This window comes from Cnephaeus nilssonii (assembly GCF_951640355.1).
Source record: "Cnephaeus nilssonii genome assembly, chromosome: 14".
Lineage (NCBI taxonomy): Eukaryota > Metazoa > Chordata > Mammalia > Chiroptera > Vespertilionidae > Cnephaeus > Cnephaeus nilssonii.
In genome coordinates, this window is record NC_137085.1 from 5795360 (window position 1) to 5819625 (window position 24266).

Genomic DNA, 24266 nt, shown 5'->3' on the forward strand with positions numbered 1-24266 from the left:
CAGGGCCCATGCCCTAGGTTGGGCGCTCACCCACAAGCAGGACAGCCAGCGTTCTCAGCTGGCCGGTGAGTCATGCACTGTGCAGCTTGGGCGGAGAGCTGGCCGCTCAGGAGGCTGGGGCGGTGTGGGTTTCCCGAGTCAAGCCCATCTGGCTCTTCCAGTCCTGCCTCCCCCTGCGTCTGTGACCTTGGGTAAGTCACTTCCCCTCTCCCAGCCCAGTTCCAGGACCACACACTGCTCTCAGGGAGCTCAGGACCTGGGGAGGCCACCGCGGGGAGTCAGGGCTACAGTCAATAACCCAGGCGCTGCGAGAGGGCTTTGGGGTAGGTGACGTTCTTCTGAGGCCTGGAGATGGGGAAGAGTCCTGCAGAGTTTGGGGCAAGAGTTTCTGGGGGCGGGGGCGGGGGCGGGAGGAGAACGCCATCCCTGCCATAGAGAGCAGCTGGGCGGGGGGGGGGGGGGGGGGGCGGGGGGAGTAAGAGAGGAGGCCGGGACAGGATTCAGGGGGAGAGGGCAGGCGGTGGGGTCAGCGGTTGGCTCAAGGGCCTGGGATGCTGAGGGCTGGGAGCCCACATTTCCCTGGGCCCAGCAGGCAGGAGCCAGGCGGGGCCGCGGGCCTGGGAGGGGTGTGGGGAGCAGCAGTTGAGTGAAAGGCCTTGTTTACAACTCCAGGTTGGCAGGAGGAAGGGGGTCCGTGACTCGGGGAGATTACAACCTGTTTAGGCAGATAAGATACCCTTGGGAGCAGAGGCCTAACAAAGGGTGGCTGTGAGACAAGGGCAGGCGGCCTGCTGGGGACGGGGAACGAGCTCTCCCCGGGCGGGCGCCGGGCCAGCCGGGATGGGGGGCCAGGGAGCTAGGAGGAGAGGAGGGCTCGCTGCCCTTGTCTCTAATTCACATGTACATTCTAGTAAGTAGCCACGTGCCAGGCGCCGTCTCAGGTGCAATTGAAGAGGGAGGGAACGTCAGGTGGGAAGAATGGCTCGAACAATAGCCCGGTGGTGGGACCCACAGCCTCTCCCAGGAGGCAGGGAGGCGGGAGCACCGGAAGATGAGGCCAGTTGGGGCCAGATGGCAAAAGGCCATGGGAGCCAGCCCGGGGCCAAGGCTCCATCCCTCTTGCTTGGAGAGGCCATCCGTGCTTGGGCAGCCGTGGGACCGGCAGGCGGCTGGGACGTCACGGGGCCCACGGCAGTGGTGGTGGTGGGCGTGTCGGAGGGACAGGGACTCCTTGCAAAGTCGTTAGGTGGGGAGCCTAAGGCCCTGCGTGGGGATGGAGATACGGAATGCGGCACGCACTGGCTCGGTGCAAAGGCTTCTGGGAACCGGCCTGCCCTCCGGTGGGCATGGAGGGAGCCCCAGGGGTGCTTCAAGAGGAGGTGGCTTGCTAGGGGTAGACCCTCTGGAAGTTCGGTTTAGCATCAGGAGGCAGGACTTTGGTGAGGGCAAGAGGTCTGGGGCCTAGTCCTCAACCCCACAAACTCATCCCCTCGGGGGCCTCCCCGCCCCCCGGAGATAAGTATACTCATTATCAAAGTTATCTTCCTGAGCCCACCTCCTCACGGTCCTGTTTTGCTCTGAATCCTTCACCTGCTCCCCGCTGTGGGTCCAGACAAACCCACTTCCTCAGCTGAGGTTCAGAGCCCACCGCACTCCTGTGTGTCCCCCTCACCCTGTGACCCCCCACCCCTCCCAGGCGACATCTCCCACCGGCCGCACGCCCCGCAGGTGCTTCCCGGAGTGGCCACCCCGCTGCTTCCTGCCCAGGCTCAGCAGTCCGGCCAGGCCCCCTGCGCAGCCCCTCGCCTCCCTGTGAAACTCAGAGCGAGGCCGTCCCAGATTGACCCCCTCCCCCCCCCCCCCCCATGCCGGCTCATTTTCAAGCCTGGGAGTGCTTTCTTTAACCGGAATATTTTTAAAGTGTTTTTTAAAATTGGTTTCATTTTATATGGTTGTATTTTTAGGGTTTTTAAAAAATGTTATAACTTTAGCCATACACACGATGTGAGATAAAGAGGGAGGGCCTCGCCCAGTCCTGCTCCCTGTGAACAGCCGAGGGTACGACCTCCCGGGTGTTTCCTCCAGGCATTTTTTTTTCTTTCTCTCCCTGCCTCTCTCCCCTCCCCTCCCCTCCTTCCGTTTTCCCTTCCATCTTCTCCTTTCTTCATTCCCTCTTTCATCCCTCCCTGCCTCTCTTCCTCTTTCCCACCTTTTTTTCTTTCTTTAGGTTAGAACTGAGAAAAAAAAAATCCTGAAACTTTAATATTCCACGATTGATAGAAAATCCATAGGTCTTATGGAAATGAAAGAATTAAAACAGGTACTTAAAATAGGTTTTTACAATGTTTAAATTTACTTTTTTACTGTGCAAAAAAACACATACGATTTACCAGTTAGCCATCTTTATTTATTTATTTAAATATATTTTATTGATTTTTTACAGAGAGGAAGGGAGAGGGATAGAGAGTTAGAAACATTGATGAGAGAGAAACATCGATCAGCTGCCTCCTGCACAACCCCTACTGGGGATGTGTCCACAACCAAGGTACATGCCCTTGACCGGAATCTAACCCGGGACTTTTCAGTCCGCAGGCCAATGCTCTATCCACTGAGCCAAACCGGTTAGGGCCAGTTAGCCATCTTTAAGAGTGCAGTTCAGTGGTGTTAAGTACGCGTGCATTGCTATGAAACAGCTCCAGGACGTTTTCATCTTGCAGATCTGAAACTCTATATCAGGGGTCCTCAAACTTTTTAAACAGGGGGCCAGTTCACTGTCCCTCAGGCTGTTGGAGGGCCGGACTATAGTTTAAAAAAAACTATGAACAAATTTCTATGCACACTGCTAAGTCGGCTGCTAAGCAGGACAGGCAGCGGCGGCAAAAACACCCGGCGGGCCGGATAAATGTCCTCGGCGGGCCGCTTGTGGCCCGCGGGCCGAAGTCTGAGGACCCCTGCTCTATATCCATTAAACGCCAACTCCCACTTCCCCTGCCCCTCAGCCGCAGGGGGCCTCCCTCTACTTCCTTTTTCTACGAATTTGACGACTTCAATACCTCCTGTAGGTGGAATCATACAGTATCTGTCTTTTTGTGACTGGCTTATTTCATTTAGCATAATGTCCTCAAGGTACATCTGTGTTAAAAGTGTTTTATAGATAAAATAACAGATGCTTGTTGTATTTAAAAAAAAAAAAAAAAAGCACGGGGAAGCCTTTAAGAAAGAAGCAAAAGTCCCACCTCCCCCTGGGGGATCATGTGCTTCATTGCATCACCTTCAAGATGCCATCGCCTGGATGATAAGAGAACACGTGCCAGAGATGTTAAAACGCCAAGAAAAAATCTCTAGGAATAGATGTCACACACGTGACCCTGCATGTTTAGAATTGTTGGTTGACTTCACCAGTTTGCTTTCCCCAAAGGTCGTGCCATTGTGCACAGCCACCGACAGCTGTGGGGAGGGCCTTTGGGACAACTTCGAAGGCAGACCCTCTGGCCCAGCACCTGCCCCTCCCACAGATGGGGAAACTGAGGTCCCAAGGCGTAAGGATCTTGTCTGATGTCACAGGTGGCAGGGCTGGGACGAGCTCCAGGCCTCCTGGTGTCTAGGCTGCTGTTGTTGCTAAGAAACTACCCACCTAAAACGGTCTCTCTCTCTCTCTCTCTCTCTCTCTCTCTCTCTCTCTCTCTCTCTCTCTCTCTCTCTCTGTAGTTTCACTCTTGGCTCCCATACCTTTCATGGGTCCCTGGTGCCGACAAGACAAATTCTAAATGTAACCCACCCCACGACCCGGGGCTGCTGCTTTCAAGGTTGTGGTGTGTCTAGCGGGCAAGTCCCCGCGTTCCGAAGCTGCATGGTCCTGGTCCCTGCTACCTTACTGAGCACCTACTACTACGTGTCAGTCTCCGTGGATAAACACGTCCCTTTCCACCTGGGAACCTCCGGCAGGCAAGCTGATTGACAGTGTGAACTCACTGTCCTCCATGCTTCAGGATTCGCAGACGGGGCCCGCGTCCCGTGGTCTTTCTGCCCAGCGCCCGGCCCACAGCGAGTGCTCATTATGGGGGCGCTGTTATTCTCAGGACCATCGTCCCGGTCCCCCACCCGCATACAGCACTCTGAATGGCCCACATCCTCCTTGGGAGTTGCCTGGCAGGGCTGGGGTTTTTAATAATCTACACAACCAGCAGCTGGGAGAGGGTTTTGTGGATGGTCTTTGGGGTCCTGGGGAGTTTGTGTCCCAGAGGAGTTCTTGGAACCGCTTCCAAAAAGGGAGGAGGCATTCCAGGGGCCTCCGGGCCGGTCTGAGAAGGGGCGGGGGACTGGTGTGGCCAGCAAAGCCCCGGAATCCAGGCCTCGGTCCTCCCCTCCCTCATCGGGCCTCTCCCTGCTACCAATTTGCTGTGGGATTTTGTGCAAAGAGCCACGCCTCTCCGGGCCTCAGTTTCCCCAGCTGTCACATGGGCAGCCTCGTCCCATCCCCTGGAGTGTGTGGGCACAGTGGAGGTAACACGGGAACGGAACACCCCCGGGAACAGTCCTGTGCGGTGCCGTGCCCTCCGCCTGCGGGGCGCAGAGTGGAGGGCGCCAGTCCTGCTCCGGCTCCCATCAGGGCTGCGCTCCGGTCCAGCCCTCTCCCTTCCCGGCTGCTCCCCCCTCCCCCCTCCCTCCTGCGAGCACGGGGCTGGCTCCCGGCATGCCGCGCGCTGCTGACAGCCTTATAAATAGTCGCCTTTGCGGGCGGGTGGCTGGCGAGGACGGGCAGGGCACGCACTGGCCCCAGCGCCCACCCGCACCCCACCCCCAGGTCAGTGTGCGCCCCTGGGTCTGTCTGTGCGCGCGCGGGGGGAAGCGCCTCTGCGGGGAGCGGGGGAGCGCAGGCGCCTGGGGAGCGCGCCTTGCTGGGCGCCAGGGTATCCTGGGGATGTGTGGGGCTCTGTGTGTCCCTGGCTGTGCCCTGTGCGTGTCCGCCTGTCTGCACTCCGCAGACTCTGCTCTGGGGGTGTGTGTGCCGCACTCCGTGCTGCTTTGTGGATGTGTGTGTGTTGCAGTCCTTCCCAGCCTCTTAGACAGTCACCCCTTTGTCCCAGCCCGTACCCCTGGGGCTCCAGGTTCCTGTCCTTGGCATGTCCCAGCTGGGGCCCTGGGAGGGGGGCTGTGACCTGACTCCCCGCCCCTGAGGACCTGGGTGGGGCAGCCTGTGTGATTGGTGGAGCTGTCCTGTCACATCACTTTGAGTGCTGGGCACAGGAGGCCCCCTGGAGGTTGGCCCCCTGCCTCAGCCTCTGAAAGGGCGGGGGCCTGGGGGAGCCCTGGAGGCAGCACCTGGGCCTGTCCTGCTCAGCTACCCACTCGGGACTCCTCAGCAGCAGTGGGACAGGGCCTGGGTGCAGGCCCAGACAGGGAACACCCGCTGCCCAAGGTCACACAGCTGAGTGATGGGGTTGGGATTTGAACCCTCGTTGGTTGCCAACCACCAGCAAGGCTGCTCTTGGTCAAGAGACGGGAGACCTTGGTCTTGCCCTGGACCCACCTTGTGATGGAGGTTAAGTCTCTGTCCCTCTGGCCCCAGCTCTCCAGACCCCATGGCAGACCACCCGGTTATAGACGGAGTCACTGCGGCCCTGACCCAGGGGCCCAATGAGACCCGGGTGCTGAGCCCGTCACCTAACTCTGTCCTGGACCCCTGACCTCTGCGAGGCCTCCTCACGGCCCAGGTTATTTTGGACCAAGGAGGTGGCAGGTTCCAGCAGGACAGCGGGGCTTAGGTTACTGGGAGGGGGCGGGGCAGGATGGGGTCACTGCAGGCTGTTCCTGGCCTCGGGACCCTCCTCCCCCACCAGCTGCTGAGCAGTGTTGGCAGCTACTACCCTTCCTTCAGCCTACTCAGCGGGAAAGAGGCTAACCGTGCCCCCACAGGCAGCTGCCGAAGGACCTACTGGGTGCTAGGCCCGGAGCAACAGAAAATGCAGGCCTGGGTTGGAACCTAGCCAGGCCCTGGAGCAAGTCTATCTTCTTCAAGCCTCAGTTCTCTCCCAAGAGGGCCCTCTGACCAGCCCGGGCCGGGCCCAGTCTGGTGGGGAACACAGGCCTGCACTACAACAGAGAGTCCAATACAGTGTGGTGTGTGGTGTGTGGTGTGTGGTTGTATGACGCCAGGGGAAGTCCAGAGGAGGTACCTGTCAGTGTAGGAGTGGAGGATAGAGTCCAGGAAGGCTTCCTGAAGGAGGTGACACCTGAAGTGAGTCCTAAACATTAACACCTTAGGGAAAGGCATCCGGGCATTGGGTGCAACGTGAGCTGGGGCCTGGAGGTTGGACACGGCCATGGTGGGTGAGGGAGCTCAGTTTAAGCAGCAGCTGATAAAGTCCCAGAGGTTGGAGGGGGGAGGGCTTTATCTTGGGAGGTGAGTGGCCACACATGGAAGGGTCTCAAGCAGGAGAGGGATGTGGCCTTAAGCTTGTGGGGAAATCCTGCGGATGGGCTGGTGGGTATGGAGGCTGGGTTGGCCCCTGCTTGGAACAAAGAGGTGGCGGTGAGGACAGATCAGAGAGAGTTTCAGGAGCAAGAGGGAGGGCCGTGCTTATGCGGGATGGAGGAGGGTGGGAGGGAGGGCTTGTAGCTGGGACACAGGCGGGGTGTCAGAGCTGGCAGGGTCTCCAAAGCTGGATAGAGCGGCCTGGGCTGGCTGGGCAGGATGGAGGGTCCTGGGACCCTGAAGCCAATAGTGAGAGGTAGAGTGGGGGTCGGAGGTGAGGTCCCAGGCAAGAGTCAAAGGTCAAGGCAAGAGTGGCTGAGATGGTTGCAGGTGGCCTTGGGGAGGGCTGGAGGGTGAAGGCCATGGGAAGGGAGGTTGAGGGAGGTCCTGGGGGCTGTGGAGGCAGAGTGGGGTCCCAGGAGGGGTTGGGGTTGATTCCATGCTGGGGGGAAAGAGGGCAATGGAGTAAGGTCCTCCAGGGGGTGAGGGGGCAGGGGCCACATGGGGGGGGGGGAGTTGGTCCTGTGGCAGGGGGAGCCTGGGAACCCCCTCATTGGAAAATTGCAGGGCTGTTTCTATGTGGACGCAGCTTCCTCCCTTCAGACTTCCGTGTCCCTCTGAGCATCCTCTCCCAAAGCCCAGCAGAGATGAGGACAGACACTCCTGTCCCTCCTCCCGCTCCTGGCAGCCTTCCCCTCCCTCCGCCCTGGGGAGGGTTGTCAAGGTGTTGGCAGAGGACCCCGCCCTGTTTCCTGGGACCTGGGAGAGCAGCTCCTTAGCTGGTGGGGCGGGAGGGGGCTGCTGCCCTTGACACGTGAGGCAGAGGAAGCACAAGGAAGGAAGAGGACTTTCCCAAGGTCACCCGGCCTCCTGGGCCTTCCTGCCTGCAGCGGCCCCCTCCGAGGGCGGGGCAGGGCCTGGCACACCTGTGGCTGTGGCTGTGGCTGTGGCTGTGGCTGTGGCTGTGGCTGTGGCTGTGGCTGGACCGGAGCTCCCGCTCACCAGCCCCGCCTGCGCCTTATCTTGCAGAGCGCTGACTCCACTCCCAGGACCTCGGCAGGATGGAAGGTATGGAGGCCCCTCTCTCCTGCTCTCTGCCTGGGCCTCAGTGTGCCCGTCTGTTAAGGGGGTGTACTTTGGGGAGACACGCCGGGAGGGGTTGGAGGCGGCTCTGGGGCTGCCAGACAGGGCTTGCCTGGGAGCTCCCACACCCGCCTCAGGCCTCTCCTTCGAGATTAATTTTAGAAGCGACGGGGCCTCCTGGGCTCCCGAGGACCCCGCAGCTCACCTCCTCCGCGGGTATTTTTAGAGCTGAATCCCTGCCTCTCTCTGGAGAGGGCGGGCCCGGGTGAGGGGAGGCCTGCCCCATGGAGAGGCCCCAAGGGGGCAAACGCCCCTCTCAGGGATGGAGCTCCCCATTGTCCAGGGGGCGGCTCTTGGGCCCTCCCGGCTCCTGTGGGCCCGCCTAGAAGGAGTCATGGGCAGAGAGCCCAGCTGGCCTGTCTCCTGGCAGCACCACCCGCCCCATCCCTGGCATTGAGCCTGGGCCTGGGCAGTTCTTAAAGGAGCCCAGCCGGCCTGGCTGCGGCTGCCTGAAACCAGTGGTCACCCTTCCACCCCGGGGCTCTGAACGTCAGCTGCCACCGGGCTGTGCCCTCCCCCCCACACCCGGCTGTGCCCCTCACACGCGGCCGGGCGGGTGGCAGGAAGCCCCGAGAGAAGTTCTGACAGCTCCTCTGGCTGGGAGGCCCTGGAGGCTTTGAGCTCACCCCCTCATTGGACCGGGGCAGGGAGCCAGAAAGGGGCGGGACCTCTCCCCTCCGCCTCCCCTCGGCCCCGCAGCCAGTCCTGCTCCCGGGAAGGGAAGGCAGCAGCCTGGGAAGGGGCCGGCTTCCAGTTCGTGTTCTGGCAGCCCTAGAGCGGGCCCCTGTCTCTTCAGGCCTCAGTTTCCCTCTTTTGGCGGGGCTGTGGCGCTGCTGAGTCCTAAGGGTGGTGAGGCAGAGGTTGAAATGTGAGCTGGCCTCCCTCTTTGGGCAAGGGTTCCATATGCCCACCACGGCCCTCTTCCCCGGCAACTGTCTCCAGGGCAACATATGTTGTGGTTGCCAACTCCACATTGGTACCGCCCAGGGAAGGCGGGCAATGGGCAGGCCCAGGCCTGGGAGGGGAAGGGTAGGGGACACAGCAGAACGGGACCATGGGTACCTGCTGCTCCTCGGAAAACCTCCGCAGTGAGGAAGACTCTAAGGCCAGAGGTGACCTCCCACAGGGACTGGGGGGGCTGAGCCCCTCAGAGTCCCTCGGACGGCCTGTGCCTGTGGCCTCCAGGCCTTTGCCTCTGCTGGTCCCTCTGCCTGGGCCGCCCTCTCTCCCCCGACCTGTCCCAGTCTCTGAGCTTCCCTTGCCATCAGCACCCACTCTGGGCTGGGATGGTCTGTCCCTCTGCCTCGGGCCCAGCACAGGCCTGGGATCGGAGGTGCTGCCCAGCATTGGTCGTGCCAGCGACTGAGCTCTGCCCCCTCTCCTCTCCCACAGAGAAGCTGAAGAAAACCAAGATCATCTTCGTGGTGGGTGAGTCCAGGGCGGGCGGGCTGGCACTAGCAGGGGGGTCTCTGCAGGCGCTGGTGGGAGCCGGGCCGGGGACTGCGCCCTGGGCTCTGCCCCTCCTCCGATGGGTGACCTGGGCAGGCCCTGTCCCTGCGGGGGACCCGTTTCTCGGCTGTGAACGGGCGGGTGCTTGCAGGCGGGCCTGGCTCGGGGAAGGGCACCCAGTGTGAGAAGATTGTCCAGAAGTACGGCTACACCCACCTCTCCACCGGGGACCTCCTGCGGGCCGAGGTCAGCTCGGGCTCGGCCAGGGGCAAGATGCTGTCGGAGATCATGGAGAAGGGGCAGCTGGTGCCACTGGTGAGTGGGCCCCGGCGGGGCGGGGCGGGGCGGGGCGGGGGTGATGGTGGCCCCGAGTGGACGTCAGCCAGCAAAGCCCATGACACACGGGCAGGCTGGCCATGACCTGCCCTGGCCCTGAACCCTTTTGCGGGTCCCCATTGCCCTTGGCACAGAATTTCTCCCAGGAGCTCCCAAGAGCCTCCAGGACTCTGACCTGCTGACCCCTCCACCCTCCCACCACCCCGGCCTTTCTGTCCCCTCAGACTCATCACACTCCTCCTGCCTGGAATGTTTTTCCTCCTCAGCTTTCAGACCTTCTGGTTCATCAGATTTTGGCTAAGAACCCCCCCCCCCCCAATATTATACTCCAGTAGCCCCTTCCTTTGCCCATACAACCCGTGTCATGCCTGGGAGTTGATAATTCGGTTTCCTGAGGGCAGGGAAGGCCTGCTTTGTCCTCAGCTGTGTCCCGCGGGCCCAGCTGAATGCCTGAGCTGAGCCATCCATCAGCTCCATGGCTCAGAGAGGCCCGGGGGCTGGTTTGGGGGAGCTGTCCGTGCAGAGGGCGGGGCAGCTGCGGGGCAGCGCACACCAGAGGAGGTGGGGACGTGGGGCTCATGGTCCCTCCTCCTTGTGCTGTGCCCGCAGGAGACAGTGCTGGACATGCTCCGAGATGCCATGATGGCCGCGGTGGAAACTTCCAAAGGCTTCCTGATCGATGGCTACCCCCGGGAGGTGCAGCAGGGGGAGGAGTTTGAGCAGAGGGTAAGGCACACCTGGCGGAGCTGTGACAGGGGCAGTCAGGCAGAGGCTGCTATGATGGAGGGGGAGAGAGAGAGAGAGAGAGAGAGAGAGAGAGAGAGAGAGAGAGAGAGAGAGATTGTGGGTGATGGGAGGTGGGGAAGGAGGGAAACCAAGGAAGAGCTTCTTTCTGGGATTCTTTCTAGAAGTCCAGAAGAAAAAGTCTAGAAGAATGGGAAGCACCAGGCTGAGGAGGCCAGGCTCAGGTTCCAGCTCACCTGCTGGAGGCCTTGGGCTGTCATTCTGCCTCTCTGAACCTCAGTGTTCCCATCTGCAAAATGGGGATAGGCAGGGCACAGCTGCCTTGCGGGGCAGCATGAGGATGAGAGAGAATGCACTCTTCAGTGTGGGGCTTGGCACCTGTAAGCACGTGGTCGGAGGGGCAGGGAACAGCATGGACAGGGCTGGGAGGGCCAGGCCCGTGCAGAGAGAACAGCTGTTGGGAGAGGGCAACTGGGGATGGTGTGGGAGAGGGAGGCTCAGGCCCGGCTGGAGGCTTCGGCTGCCGGGAGGAGAGTCCGGTCTCCTTCCGGGGGCCAGCGGGAGTCTGTCCGGAGAGAGCGGGCCTTGAGGATGATGCCTCTGAGCTGCCTGGAATGGGTGCCCACCAGGAAAACTTTCCACAGGGCAAGAGCATCTTGCCCAAACACTCACATGTACAGGCATGTGCATGCACACACATGCACACAAACACGTAGGCACACATGTGTGTGCATGAAGCCATAGGCATATGCACACAGGCCTGTGTACGTGTGCACACATCTGGCAGTGTACACACATGCACCTCAGGCAATGCATATACGTGGACTCGGTGTACCTATACACAGAGATGCACACACATGCGCACACACGGGCACACACATATACACACATACACCCATACCTCTTGGTGTTATACGCCATATGGGGGAAGCGGAGGCGCTGTAAGTGCCAAGGAGGGAGAGGTCATTAAGGGGCCATGGGGGCTCAGCGGGGGGGGGGAGGGCCTTCAGGGCAGAGGACTCCTTCCAGGCCTTGCAAGGAGGACTGGGCATCCCAGTGGGCTGGGGGCTGGACCAGACCCTCACCCCCACTCCCCAACTCTGTGAGACAGGGGCCATCTTTAGGCTTCCATAGCTTTGACCAACATCCAGAGGCAAGATATTTTATTTCCTGCCCTCTAACTGGCTGCAGGACCTCAGGGAAGTGTCTTCCCTGATCTGGGCCTCAGTTTCCCTATCTGTGAAATGGGGGTTGGCTGGGCTTCCTTCAAAGACTGGGAGGCCATGGGCCTAGGCACCAGCTGTGTGACGTCCCCTCTGGCCCTCAAAGCCACGCCTAGAAATTGGGGTTAGTGAAAGTTCCCATCCCTCCCGGGGCTGTTGTGGGTGTTGGCGTGGGCGCCTGGCTCTGCCCAGGGCCCAGCACCTGGTGTTTTTGACTCTGGACACCAGGGGGCGCCAGGTCCTCACCAAAGGAAGATGGTCAACCTTATTTCTTGCCGTTCCCAGTCTTCCTGGTGATGAAACACGCATTCCAGGGACAGTGACACTGTTCAGAACCTCCCAGGGCTTAGCTGCCCCTCAGCCCTTCCCAGCCCTGGTTCCTCTGTCAAGTCCTTACCCAGGCCTGCCGGTGTAAGAGCCCATAGCCCTCGGGGCCTCCGGCCAGGCCGGGAGAGGGATGTTAAGTAAATAACCAGAGGCCCTCCCAGAGGTGCTGAGGGCCGAAGTAAAGGGTCTGGAAGAGCATGTCCCAGGGGGCGGGGTGGGGCGGGGGTGGCATCTGGGGAGGCTGCGCCAGAGGAATGAGATGTTAGGTGAAATCTGAAGGTGAGCACTTGGCCTTGAGGGAAAAGGTTCCTGGGAGGTTTCTGGCTTGAGCGAAGGCCTGGCACACGAGGAGGGTGATCAGAGCCGGCCGAGACTCCAGTCAGCGTGGCTGAAGCAAGAGAGCAAAGGCGTGAGCAGCACGCGCTGAGGAGGGGGACAGGGCCCAACGCACAGGCCCTCCAGGCCAGGAAAGGCCTTTGGATTTTCTCCCGAGGGCGCTGGGGAGCCGTGGACGAGGTCTGGGCAGGGGAACGGCAGGGCAGACTGGTTTTCGGAAGGTCTGTCGGGCTGTCCCCCAGAAGTGGGAAGATGGGGAGGAGTTGGGCTCGGGGTGGGCAGGACAGGGGCCCCTGTGACTGCTGCCCTGCCCACAGATCGGACAGCCCACGCTGCTGCTGTACGTGGACGCAGGCGCCGAGACCATGACCAAGCGGCTCCTGAAGCGGGGCGAGACCAGTGGGCGCGTGGACGACAACGAGGAGACCATCAAGAAGCGGCTGGACACCTACTACAAGGCCACAGAGCCCGTCATCACCTTCTATGAGAAGCGTGGCATCGTGCGCAAGGTGCGCCCTCTGCAGGCCGAGGGGGCCCTGGGAAACCTGGTTTTTTTTCCTGGCTTTGGCCTCAAATCGCTGTGACCTTGGGCGAGCCGTCCTCCTCGGCCTTGGCTTCCCCACTGGTTTGACGAGGGGCTGCTGCCCGCTGTGGCTGGACTCCGGACCCAGGCCTGGCTGCTGGGGTGGGGCCTGCCACAATGGGGTCCGCCCGGCCCACGGCGTCTCTGCTCACCACCGGTCTCCCCGCAGGTCAACGCCGAGGGCTCCGTGGACAGCGTCTTCTCCCAGGTCTGCACCCACCTGGACGCCCTCAAGTAGCAACGCCGGAGCCCCTTCCCCAGCCCGGAGCCCAGCCCCACCCCTGTCCTGACGCAGGAGTCCTGGCCCCAGCTCAGCGCCTCCGCCCTGCCCGGCTGGAGCACAGACAGAGGAAGCCGCGTTATCCTGTTTTCACGGACAGCTGAGCACTAAAGGAATTTCCGAGGACATTCGGTTTTACTCCTTTTTCTTCGCTTCCATTGGGGTTGATTTCTGTCGGATGGCTGCCCGGCCTTGAGTGCCCAGACCCTCTTCCTCCCCATCCCCGCGGTCCCCCTGCGCCCCCCTCAGCCAGCCGCTCCTCCCTGGCTCTGGTGGAAGGCCCAGGACGCTTCCTTACATAGGGCATGCCGGCCCCGGGCTGTGCCAGGCCTGGGGACCCAGGGTGACCGAGGCAGGGTCCTTGCCCTCCGGGACTCGTGGTCAGGCAGAGCTGGGCCCGGCCTGGGCTCCTCTGCACCCTTGCTGTGCGGCCTTGGCCCTGACCCCTCATCTCTCCGAGCCTGTTTTCTGTGCCTGACTCCTGCTGGGGACTGAGCTCCCGCATGCAGCCAGGTCATGGGCTGTGGGGTCTTCCTGGGCAGCGGGGGTGGGGGTGGGGGAGGGGCTCCCTGGTAGTGGTGGTGGCACAGAGTAGCCGGCCAAGTGGGCGGTGAATTGGCCTCCTTGATGCGAGAAGCCCTGAGGCCTGCGGGCTGGCCCTGAGGGTCATGGTCACTAGCGCCTCCCTGAGGAGGTGAGATCTGAGCCTCCCACCAGGTGGCCCTGGGCAGGTCACAACCTGTCCTTTCTTAGCTGCTTCAAAGTTCAAATTAGGTTCAGTGCCCACCCCGCCTGCCCCCAGGTTAGGAAGAGAACACACTGAGCCAAGCGTGAAGATTAGTTACCCAGGCCTGTGGGCGCCGGAGACCAGGGCAGCCTCAGGGACATGCCAGGCCCCGGTGCTGTGGGGAGGCCCCCAGGTCCCCCGGGGAGAAGCATCTTCCCTTTTCTGTTCTCTCATTCCGACCTGGTCATGGAGAACGGCTCCACTCGGTGCTCATGGTCCTCACGCCTGGCCCAGCCCGGGAGGCTCCTTAAAGCCGAGCGAGCCCGCGGCGGGCGCACCTGGTGGCATGAAACCCCGGGCGGGCCGCCTGTGCCAGCAGCTTGTGGCTGGTTTCCCATTTACGTTAGTTATTTAAAGTTTCCTTTAAAATAAACGTATTTAAGTTCTAAAAGGTGGGTCTATTGAAAGAACACGAAATAAATAAATGGTAATACAGGGGAGAGAGAAGGCAGGCTGCATGCGGGGTGAGCCGGCCAGTCTGGGTGGGGTGCGGGTGAGGCCTCGCAGCTGCTGTCTCTGTTCCCCATGCCGGCCCGGGTGTGCGGGGAAGCCCCAACTCAGTAACCTCCCACCTGGGGGGCCCATGTCACATCTGTCAAACTGGGGCCCCCGCCCCACACGCATACGCTTCCACTCACATGCACATGCCCCTTCATCACGGGGCCGTCTGAGGACCCACATGCGGGTGAGTGGGAAAACAGGCCAAGCCAGAGACGATAAGGAGCCAGGGAAATTCACCGTCAAAACCATCATCGTCGTCTTTATTTTCTTATGACAGCTTCCTGAGCCCCGGTGTGTCCCATTGGATGAAAACCTACGCTGACCCAAATTCTTCACCCCAGAATCACTTTGTTCATTTAAAAAAAAGGTCTGGGAAACTTAAAGAAAACAAACAAAAATTTTAAAAGTTCCCGTAACCATTACCCAGTCCCGCCTGGTTGCCCTGTTAACCTTCCTCAGAGGGTTTCCTTCGTGGCAGCTCCTCCAGCGGCGATCCGGCACCTGCCACGCGGGACGCTGCGCTGTGACTCCTGGCACCAGGAGGGGGCCGTGCTCGCAGGCGCCATCAGACCTCCTCACCTGAGACCAGCTCTGGGCAGCTCAGTGCACCGAGCTCCCAGGGGCCCCTGGGGCAGAAGGCTCCTTGACCTGGAGCTCTGGGGTGGGGCCCTCACGGTACCTAGGAGTTCACTTCACCACGTGACAGAGGGCCTGGAAGGGCAGGGGGAACAGCGCTGCAGAGCTGCAGAGGTGGAGAGGACCCACTGAGTGAAGGGAGGGCTGAGGCATTAGCGGGGGCTGGAAGGCAGGCTAGAGGGGGGTCCTAGCTGGAGGCAAGCTTGGTGGGTGATAGAAGCCACGCTTGAGGGCCTTGAATGCCAACCCAGGTATCTAGTCTTTCCCCAAAGGGCAATGGGAGGCTCAAAGTTTTGTTTTTAATAAATATTTTCAAACAAAATTGGAGGAAATAATATACTGAACACCCATATACCATCACCAACATTTAGTAGTTGTTAACTTTTCCCCCTACTTCCTTCACTGCTGGTTTATTGTTGTCAAACGATTTTAAAGTAAATTACAGATATGACAACAGTTCACTCCGGAAGTGGGGCTTCAGTATGACTAATACATAAGGACATTTTGCTCTACAACCACAGCTCAGTTTCGATGACACTAAGTGAACACTAATATCATAGGTGATAGTCAGTCCACATGTAATTCCCCCCAAAGTGTGTCTTTGCCAAAACTGGGAGGCAATCCAGGACCACACGTTGCATCTGTGCCGTCCGTCAACCTTTAACCTCTGACTGACCCCCTCTTATGACATTGACCTGTGAAGGGACCATTGTCCCGCAGAGAATTCCTCCTTCCAGCTGTGTCCGTTGCTTCCTTGTGGTGTTGCTGGGCCTGTTCCTCCATTCCCTGAGTTTCCTGTACCCGAGGTTAGTGTCCAGGCTCCAGAGGTTCAGGGTTAGCCTTTGGGACGAGAATAGCGAATAGGTGAGGCTCACAAAGGGTTTTAAAACCAGGCGGGATGGGCAGATGGGCAGCTTCTGGCTTTAAGGGCACACAAATCTCCACAGCAGGGGTCCTCAAACTTTTTAAACAAGGGGCCAGTTCACTGTCCCTCAGACCGTGGGAGGGCCGGACTATAGTTTTAAAAAAAACTATGAACAAATTCCTATGCACACTGCACGTATCTTATTTTGAAGTAAAAAAACACAACGGCAAAAACACCCGCATGTGGCCCGCGGGCCGTAGTTTGAGGACGCCTGCTCCACAGGGTCTCGTTAAAAAGCTGCTTCTGAGGCAGCGGGTCGGTCTGGGGGGTGAGGCCTGGCTGGGCTGCTGGTCCGAGGCCCACACTGGGCAGCTCAGAGAGGGGTGGGGGTCGGGGGAGGGGGAGGAAGGGTGGGGAGGAGGGGGCACCTCTAAGGTCAGCGTGTGCTCATCCCCTACTGGTGGGCCGAGAGGTGGGCGTGGTGTCGGATGCGGGACAGTCGATGCTGTCATAGCCTTCTTGTCTCCAGCGGCACTCCAGGAAATGGCTGGTCCCAAGGTGCCGGAACATTCTAACCAGCAGAGGGATGGCCTAGCGCCTCTGTGACCTCAGGGTCTCAGAGAGAGAGAGTGCTCCTCAATAGGCCCTCTGGGGTGGTGGCCTCAGATGCCCCCACTGGACTATGCCCCTAAGTCTTGGCCCCCGGGGGCCCTGAGGGCCTGGCCGGAGGCGCTGAAGTGGGAGAGGAAGGAAGCGGGGAGCAGAAGAGGCCAAGGCTGTCGCCTCCCAGCCTCCAGAGGGGCCTCGAGTAAACAGGAAGGCCTGGCGGCTCCACGGTGGGGGGGCTTCGAGGGTGGGGCCAGAGCCCTCCTGGACCTGCACAGCCTGCGACACAGAGCTCCTCGCTGGGGCAGCAGACACAGAGAGGTGGTGTGGCTTGCCCCACGTCACACAGCGAGGCAGGGGAACAGGGCCAGAGCCGCGCCTGCCTCTCCTATTCTGCCCGCTTCCTGGGGTTCTGGTGCGGGGGCTCCTGCCCGTGTTGCCCACCGTGGTTCAGAGGGTGCTGGATGGGTCTCACCCTTTGGGGCCTCAGTTTCCCTTCTTGTGAACTCAGAGCCCTTACAACCGACTCAGAGTTTCGAGACTCCTGGCCCAGTGGCATTCCTCTGCCTCCGAAGTGGCCTGCAGGGCCCTCAGACCTGGGGGTGGGTTGGCCAGGCGGCCCCCATCCCAGGAGGCGGCAGCTGCCGGGCCGTCCTCTGGGGAGAGAGCGGGACACTGAGGCGCTCTGCTCCTCTGGCACGGAGTCTGGTGGGACCACTGACTCCTGTGAGCTCCCCATCCCCTGGGGAGTCATTCCCCCTCTTCAGAGACCCTGTCCCTGGGCTCAGAGGCCCCTACACCCACACCTGGGGACTCAGAACCACAGCCTATGTCACCTCAAGCTGTGCAGCCCAGTGGTTAAGCCGTTCATTTATCGCCTAAACCAGTGGTCGGCAAACTGCGGCTCGCGAGCCACATGCGGCTCTTTGGCCCCTGGAGTGTGGCTCTTCCACAAAATACCACGGCCCGGGCAAGTCTATTTTGAAGGAGTGGCGTTAGAAGAAGTTTAAGTTTAAAAAATTTGGCTCTCAAAAGAAATTTCAATCGTTGTACTGTTGATATTTGGCTCTGTTAGCTAAGGAGTTTTCCGACCACTGGCCTAAACATATGCCAGAGGCCAGGCACTATTCCAAGCAATGGGCCTTTGGAACTTGAGAGAGAGAGAGAGAGAGGGGGGGGGGGGGGGGGAGATAAATAACATGTAACATGTGAGAGGGTGATCTGGGCCATTTGTGGAGGAGGGAGAGGGCTATTTAAAATTCCGTGTTCAGCCGAAACCGGTTTGGCTCAGTGGATATACCGTCGGCCTGCGGACTGAAGGGTCCCGGGTTCAATTCCGGTCAAGGGCATGTACCTTGGTTGCGGGCACATCCCCAGTAGGGGGTGTGCAGGAGGCAGCTGATCGATGTTTCTCTCTCATCGATGTTTCTAACTCTCTATCCCTCTCTCTTCCTCTCTGTAAAAAATCAATAAAATAATAAATAAATAAATAAATAAATAAATAAATAAATAAATAAATAAAATTCCGTGTTCAGGGAAGTCCTCAAGGCCCATTGCTTGGAATAGTGCCTGGCCTCTGATCATGTGACATTTGACCTGCAACTTAAAGGGTGAGGAGCAAGCCCTGTGGTTCTCCAGGGGGAGAGCATTTCAGGAAAAGGGAACAGCACGTGCAAAGGCCCTGAACTGGCCGTGTGCTTGGCACATTCACGGAACAGCAAGGAGGCTGTGGCTGCAGTCGGTCGTGTGAGCGAGGGGGTCAAGCAGAGGGTGAGGCTGGTGAAGGGAGGGCAGAGCCTGGCTTTTATGCTGAGATGGTTGCCTGCACAGGGCGCTGAGCAGAGCAGGGATGGGAATTTAGGGGGGCAGCCCACAGGATTTGCTTGTGGGTCAGATGCGGGGTGTGCGAGAAAGAGTCAAGGTCACCTCACCCTCAAGGCTTGAGCAATGGGAGGAGGGAGCTGTCCGCGTCCGAGATGACGGACCGAGGCAGGAGCAGCGGGCGGAGAAGGAGTGGAGCCCAGAGCCCAGTTTTGGACGCCGGGAGCCTGGGGCCCGGGGAGAGTCCTGGCTGGAACTTCGTATCTGGAACATAAAGTCGGGAGCTGTCAATGTATAAAGGGGAGGTAAGCCACTTGGATGAGGCACCCAGAGCAGTATTTCTCGGGCGGACGTTGCTGTAGTACCAAGCCCTGGAGGTCTGGGTAAGGTGCAGGTTCTGGGCCCGAGGCCTGGGCAGGGCCGGAGAGAAGGTGCCCAGACCACACTCTGAGTACCACGGTCTCAGGCGCTGCATTGTCCAGCAGGACCTGAGGGTGGGTGATGAACCCCACAGAGGGGCCTGTGCTCCGTATTGAAAGAAGATGGAGCAGGACGGGTTCATGTCACAAGGTGTCCATCGGCTCACAAAGCCTTGTTTCGATTATTTGAGCCTGAGACCCCGGGGACTCGATGTTGTCATGGCCACAAAGGTTTGAGAAATCCTGACTTGGGGGTGAAGGTAGCAGAGACGGGGGAGGCCCAGGAGCCAAGCGTGAGAGGATGAGGAGGAACCGGTGAGGAGGCAAATAAGGCGACCCGGGAGGAGGAAAGGGAAACCAGGACAGAATGTTCTAGAAGCCAGAGGAGGAAAGAGACCTAGATTTTAATGATCCCCTGCTTCTCCGCAGCCCTGTTGCCATGCACATCTGCGCCTCAGTTTCCTCCCTTGTGAAATGGGGACCCGACAGTCTCAGCTCGTTGAGGTGGCACTTGGCATGGGGCTGGGCAAGCGTGTGAATGGAGGAGGGACTCCCGTCCTGGTCCTGGGCTTCGAGCTCCTCCAGCCCAGCAGGCTGCCCCGTCCCCCATTGTGCAGATGAAGAAACTGAGACCCAGACTACGGAGGGGTCTTGCCTGAGGCCACTCAGGGGAGAGCCGGATACCGACTCCCAGCCGATGCTCTTCCCTCTGCCCCCACTTTCTGCCTGCCCGTGTGGGTCTGACCCTGAGGTGCTCTCCAGCCCTGGCTCCTGGCCTGCGCTGGAGCCGGACAGCCGCCTGGGGGGGGGGCCCTGGGGGCCGCCTAAAATTCCTCCCGTGGCCCGTGGCCAGGGTGGACGTGCTCCATCCCTTCCTGCAGCCCCGGCCTTCCTGGCCGGCGAGGGGGAGGAAGAGGCAAATTAGTGCACCTGCCCGCCTTGGGGTCCGGGCCCAGGGGCCTGGCCACCGGCCACATGTCTCCCTGGCATGTGGGTAGGCGGCACCTGAAAGCATCTGCACCGGCGGGAGCCCCGGCAGGAAACAGCTGGCACGCTCCGCTGGGATCCGGAGGGTTTAATGTGGGGTCTGTTTACACAGGTGCGGGCAGGGGGTGGGGAACCACCAGGGACGGCGCTGAGTCCCAGGCTGGCAGCGGTGGGGCCATGGCCATGCTCAGCGGAGGGGCCGAGAGGAGAGGGCTGGTCAGGGCCACGGCCTTCGGCGCCGCTGCAGGGAAGGAGCCAGAGGAAGGAATCCTCCTCCTCCTCTCCCTCCTTCCTCTCGGTCTGCAGGCGAGGGGGCTGGGAGAGGCGGATGTGTCCATCTGGAGAGAGGGTGCATCGGGCTGGGAACCTCCTCAGGGTCTGTCCCCAACTGTGAGACCCAGTGACCATCAAGCCTTCCAGGGACAGGCGCCCCATTCTGGGAACTGGCCCCCTCACTGGGAACAGGAGCCAGGCCTAGCTCTCTGTGCCTCAGTTTCCCTAGGCCTCCGCCTGACCTGTCAGGGCACCTCCTGCTTTCGATAACTGTACCTCGAGGGTCAAAGGGTCCCGGGCTCTGTGCTGGGGACACAGCTCTGCAGAGGCATCAGAGCGGAGAGACTCACATAGCACGACCCCACCCAGGCCGGGGGTGGTGTGGGTGGCCTCCTCTCCACCCCTGGACCCCAACCTCCTCCTCCCTCCTCGGGGTCTCTGGGGGCAGGTCCAGGCTCTCCTGTGGCTCCTGTAGATGTTCTCTCCCTGGCCGTTTCCTACAAGTTCGTGGGCAGGTCCACCTGCAGCCTCTCCTCCTCGCTGGAGAACCCGAGGGGCCTCGTTCACAACAGGGGTGGGGGTGGGCTGCGCAGGGTGGAGGGAGGCAGGAGGGCGGGAGGTGGGAGAAGGGCTTCCTATGGGATCCCTGTTTCGGCCCAGGTGCCCTGACTCCCACTCTGGACAACCATCCCCTCATCCTGTGACACCCGCAGCCCTGGCGACCTCTGTCCTCATGGTCAGCTCAGGGGGTGGTGGCAGAGAAGGGGGTGAGCCTGGACGAGGCAGCCCTGGGGTCTCTACTCTCCACCCCAGGGGTCTCTCCCTTTTCCAGGAGCCGTGGGTTCCTGCTCTGTGAATGGCTTACTGGCCCCGGCCCCCAGGGTGGCAGCGAGGATTCAGAGCTGATAAGGTGAACGCCTAGGGCGGGCCCTGGGGCTGGATTAACTGTCCCTGGTCTGGAGCCTGGGGGAACCTCACCGCCACCCCGTTGTCCCCCACTGAGCCCATCCTTTCCTGTGGTGCCCCCTCCCCTCTCTGCACCCACAGCAAAGGGCAGAGGACCTGCTACCTTCATCCGACGCCCTCACCCCATGCAGCCTTCCCGGCCTGCTGGGCATGGCTGGATCTTGGATCTCCTGTGACCGGGAACTAGCCGGGCGGCTGCAGGGCTGGGTGAGCGAGCCTTCCCCAACTCCCTGCCCGAGGAGCCACACCCGCCCTTCCCTGCCTGTGTCAGCTCCTACGGGGGCAGCACGCCCCCTCCCGCTCCCTCCAGAGGCCCCAGGCCTCCTGCCTGCGCTCCCCTCCTGGCCCTGGATTTCGCCATCTGCCACTCAGGACAGGTATAAAGGGAAGGACCCCTGACTCCACCCCTCTGTGGGTCCTGCCAGCTCACATAGAGGTTTATTTCCTCAAAGCCCAGCCCGACCAGCACCTTCCGCTCCGTTACCCTCCAGGACCCCCTGTGGCCTCTCAGGATAAAGTCCTGGCATTCAAGGCCCCCTCCCAAAGCAGGGCCAGAGTCTGCCCCTCCAGGCTTCCTGTCCCCACCACACCCCTGCTTGTCCTCCTCACCTCTTTCTGCCACCCCACCCCCTCTCACCCAGTCTTTCAAAGGCCGGGCCTCAATGCCACCTCCTCCAGGCAGCCCAGGCCTCCTCCTCTGAGCTCCTTTGGGCCTGACCCTAGGGGCTACCCACAACGAGCACCATGATGGACACAGAGTTGGCACTTACTGTTTGCAGAATGACCAAGGGACAGTTCTGGGCTCTCTCCCAGGCTCAGGGAGCACGGCCGAGGAGCACTTCCTGTGTGCCCGGCCCAGGGCTCAGCGACGTGGTGCCTCGACCTCTGGAAATCTCACACTAGCCTGGCGAGGAAGGCACTGTCGTGCCCACTTTACAAACAGGGTGACTGGGTTAGGGGACTTGTCAGGGTCTCATAGCTCCGGGTAAGCAGGGCAGATTTTGAACCCAGGGCCATCATCAGAGCGTGTCCTTTCATTTGGGGCTGCCTCTGGTCTCTGAAGGGGTTTCCGCCCACGGAGGGGGCGGGCACAAAGTGTGACTCCCTGGGCAGGTCCCCCGTTCTCTCTGGGCCTTAAGACCCTGCCCCAGCTGCCATGTCGTGCCCTGTGCCATGCTGGGCCTGATTCCCCGCCGGAAAAACAAGGAAATGACAGCCACTGTCACGCTGCGCGCTAAGCCAGCTTTGGTGCCTAATGAGATCTGTTCGAATCCCAGCTCCACTGTCTTTCTGGGCCAGTTATCTCACTTCTTTAGGCCTCTGTTTCCTCGTCTGCAAAATGGGAACGCTGACTTCACTGAGCTCCACCTGGAACGCCTCGGCGAGGGCCTGCCTCCTGAGAGGTTCCCTCGGGGGGCTATTAGGGTGATTGTTTTCATCTGCCCCGGGGGCTGCCAGCCAGCCCAGGACAGGGTGGGATGGGAGGGTGGGGTGCACGGGGAGACAAGCCTGGAGCCTAGGCCCTCCCACCCCACTGCCTCCCCCCTCCCCAGGGCCCCCCACCCAGCGACAAAGCTCAGTGGCACTTCCTCTCCCGCCTGGCAGGCCGCCTGGCCCGGCCCCTTCTCTAAGGAAGCGCATTTCCTGCCGCCCTGGCCTGGCTGGATGAGCCAGGAGCTCCCCACCGCTGCCGGTCAGACCCCAGCCTCCATCTGCAACCCGGGCCGCTGCCGTCCACAGGAGCCCAGCAGCCCTTCCCACTCACCCCTCGGCCAGCGACCCCCTGCCCGGCCCCGCGCCCTGCGCCCACTTCTCCTGACCAACTTGGCCGCCACCTTAGAAGGCTGGAGCAGGGACGCCGTCGCTCCGGCCGCCTGCTCCCTTCGGGTCTCCGCCTGAGCCCACGCCGGCCCCTGCTCCTGCCCGCAGCCCTGCCCCTGGACACCGGATAAGGCCCAGCGAACAGACCCCCGGGTGGACAGCATGGACCGCCGCACGCTCTACCCGGTCGTGGCCCTGCTGCTGGCCGTCTGCAGCCTCAGCCCAAGTAGGTGCCAGGGACCCGGGGTGGGGAGGCCACGCTCGTGGGCAGTGGAGCTGGCCTGGGGGGTCGGACAGCCCAAAGCAGGCGCTGTAGGGTGACCACCCCTCCCGGCTTGGCAGGAGCAATAACTTCCAGCCCTAAGAGTCTGGGGCAAACGGAGGTGCGTCCTGTACCGTACCCCTGGTCTCCCGGCCTCTCCCCAGGAAGCCCAGAGCGCTGTACGGCCCCCGGGAGTCTCCTGCCCGCTCCGGGCCTTACGCCCCACCGGAGGACCGCGTGGGGAGGAGGGCGAGAGGCCTCACGTTTGGATCGGGCTCTAGGCTGTGGTTAGTTCCTTGTGGTGTGGTCTTGGGGAACTGCCCCGGGCCTCTGAGCAAAGTGGGGATGGTAACAGACTCACCGGCTGCTGGGAAGTCGGCGTTGCGGCAACGCCTGCAGTGAGATGGCTCAGCGGGCTGGCCGCCTCCGTGCTGTTGTTGTTGCTGTTGTTTTAGGATTAGCCTGAAATCCTCCGCCCTCGCCTTTCCTGGGGCCCGTGAGCCGCCCCCAGACCCCTTCTGAATGGAGGGCTCTACTTCCCAAGAAGCCTGCAGGTGGGGGCGCAGTCCCAGATGAGGGTTTCTGTGGGGGATCCTTGGCCTGGGGGCTTTTCCAGGGGGTCATGACCTCAGCTGCCTTAAACTGATCAGATGAGGGGCGATGGGGAGTCCGCATCCACTTACTGTGGACACCCCTTCAGCCACCGCGCACCCAGGAACGCCCAAGGATCTGGGGGGCGGTGAGAAGGGGAGCAGGGCAGCCTCCCCTCCTCGCCTTACCCCACTCCACAGCATTGTAGAGTCCCCAATCCTTGGTCTCTAAAGTTCTTATCGCTGCCCTGGCTGGCGTGGCTCAATTGGTTGGGCCTTTGTCCCATGCACGGAAGGGTCATGGGTTCGATTCCCAGTCAGGGCACATGCCCAGGATGCGGGTTCCATGCCTGGTCTCGGTGCCTACGGGAGGCAACTAATCAACTGATAGATGTGTTTCTCTCTCTCTCTCTCTCTCTCTCTCTCTCTCTCTCTCTCTCTCTCTCTTTCTCTCTCCCCCTCCCCTTCCTTTCTCCCTCCCTCCCTCCTTTTTCTCTCTCTCTAAAATTAAGAAACATTTCCTCGGGGGAGGATTAAAGTTCTTACCGCTGCCTCACTGAGAGACCGGACTGGAGCCTCAGACACTCAGTGACTTAGCAGGGATTTGACCCCAGGCCTGTGGCTCCATGGAGCTCTTGCTCCTAACCAGGGGGATACAGCAGCCCCTTTGGATACAGCTCCCGGTCACCCTGCAAGATGGCTGCCACTATGGCCCCATTTCACAGGACAGGAAGTGGAGGCTGAGGCCCACCAAGCTCACACAGCTGGGTAGGAATCCTACTAGAGCTCTCCGGGAGCGGCCCCGCCTTTCTCCCCGCAGCCCCCACATTCCTGGC

General features: G+C 60.9%; 2 protein-coding genes across 5 annotated transcripts in view; both read left to right on the forward strand.

Moving 5' to 3' along the window:
- The first annotated feature begins 61 nt into the window (after positions 1–61).
- Positions 62–14074, forward strand: AK1 (adenylate kinase 1). Of its 4 annotated transcripts, none has more exons than XM_079791406.1 (7): positions 62–191; positions 7505–7543; positions 9011–9046; positions 9219–9382; positions 10013–10129; positions 12351–12542; positions 12786–14074. In XM_079791406.1, the coding sequence occupies exons 2-7, from the start codon at positions 7537–7539 to the stop codon at positions 12852–12854; spliced, it is 585 nt and encodes a 194-aa protein (XP_079647532.1). In that variant the 5' UTR covers positions 62–191; positions 7505–7536; the 3' UTR covers positions 12855–14074. The 4 variants fall into 4 exon arrangements, with proteins under 4 accessions (XP_079647532.1, XP_079647531.1, XP_079647533.1 ...); XM_079791405.1 differs by lacking the exon at positions 62–191 and adding an exon at positions 210–323; XM_079791407.1 differs by lacking the exon at positions 62–191 and adding an exon at positions 4270–4804.
- Positions 14075–22387: 8313 nt separating this feature from the next.
- ENG (endoglin) overlaps positions 22388–24266 on the forward strand; it is a 30047-nt gene continuing 28168 nt past the window's right edge. Inside the window, exon 1 of the mRNA XM_079790529.1 lies at positions 22388–22804. Within this exon, the coding sequence (XP_079646655.1) occupies positions 22741–22804 (64 nt within the window). The 5' untranslated portion in view covers positions 22388–22740. The remainder of the gene's footprint in view (positions 22805–24266) is intronic.

What these genes read in the sequence shown, in the direction of transcription:
- AK1 (XM_079791408.1), top strand. Translation starts at nt 8,673, where the DNA reads ATGGGTACCTGCTGCTCCTCGGAAAACCTCCGCAGTGAGGAAGACTCT. An exon ending in GGAAGACTCTAAGGCCAGAG is followed by an intron (nt 8,731 to 9,010) that starts GTGACCTCCCAC and finishes CCTCTCCCACAG; the next exon opens with AGAAGCTGAAGAAAACCAAG. An exon ending in AGGGGCAGCTGGTGCCACTG is followed by an intron (nt 9,383 to 10,012) that starts GTGAGTGGGCCC and finishes CTGTGCCCGCAG; the next exon opens with GAGACAGTGCTGGACATGCT.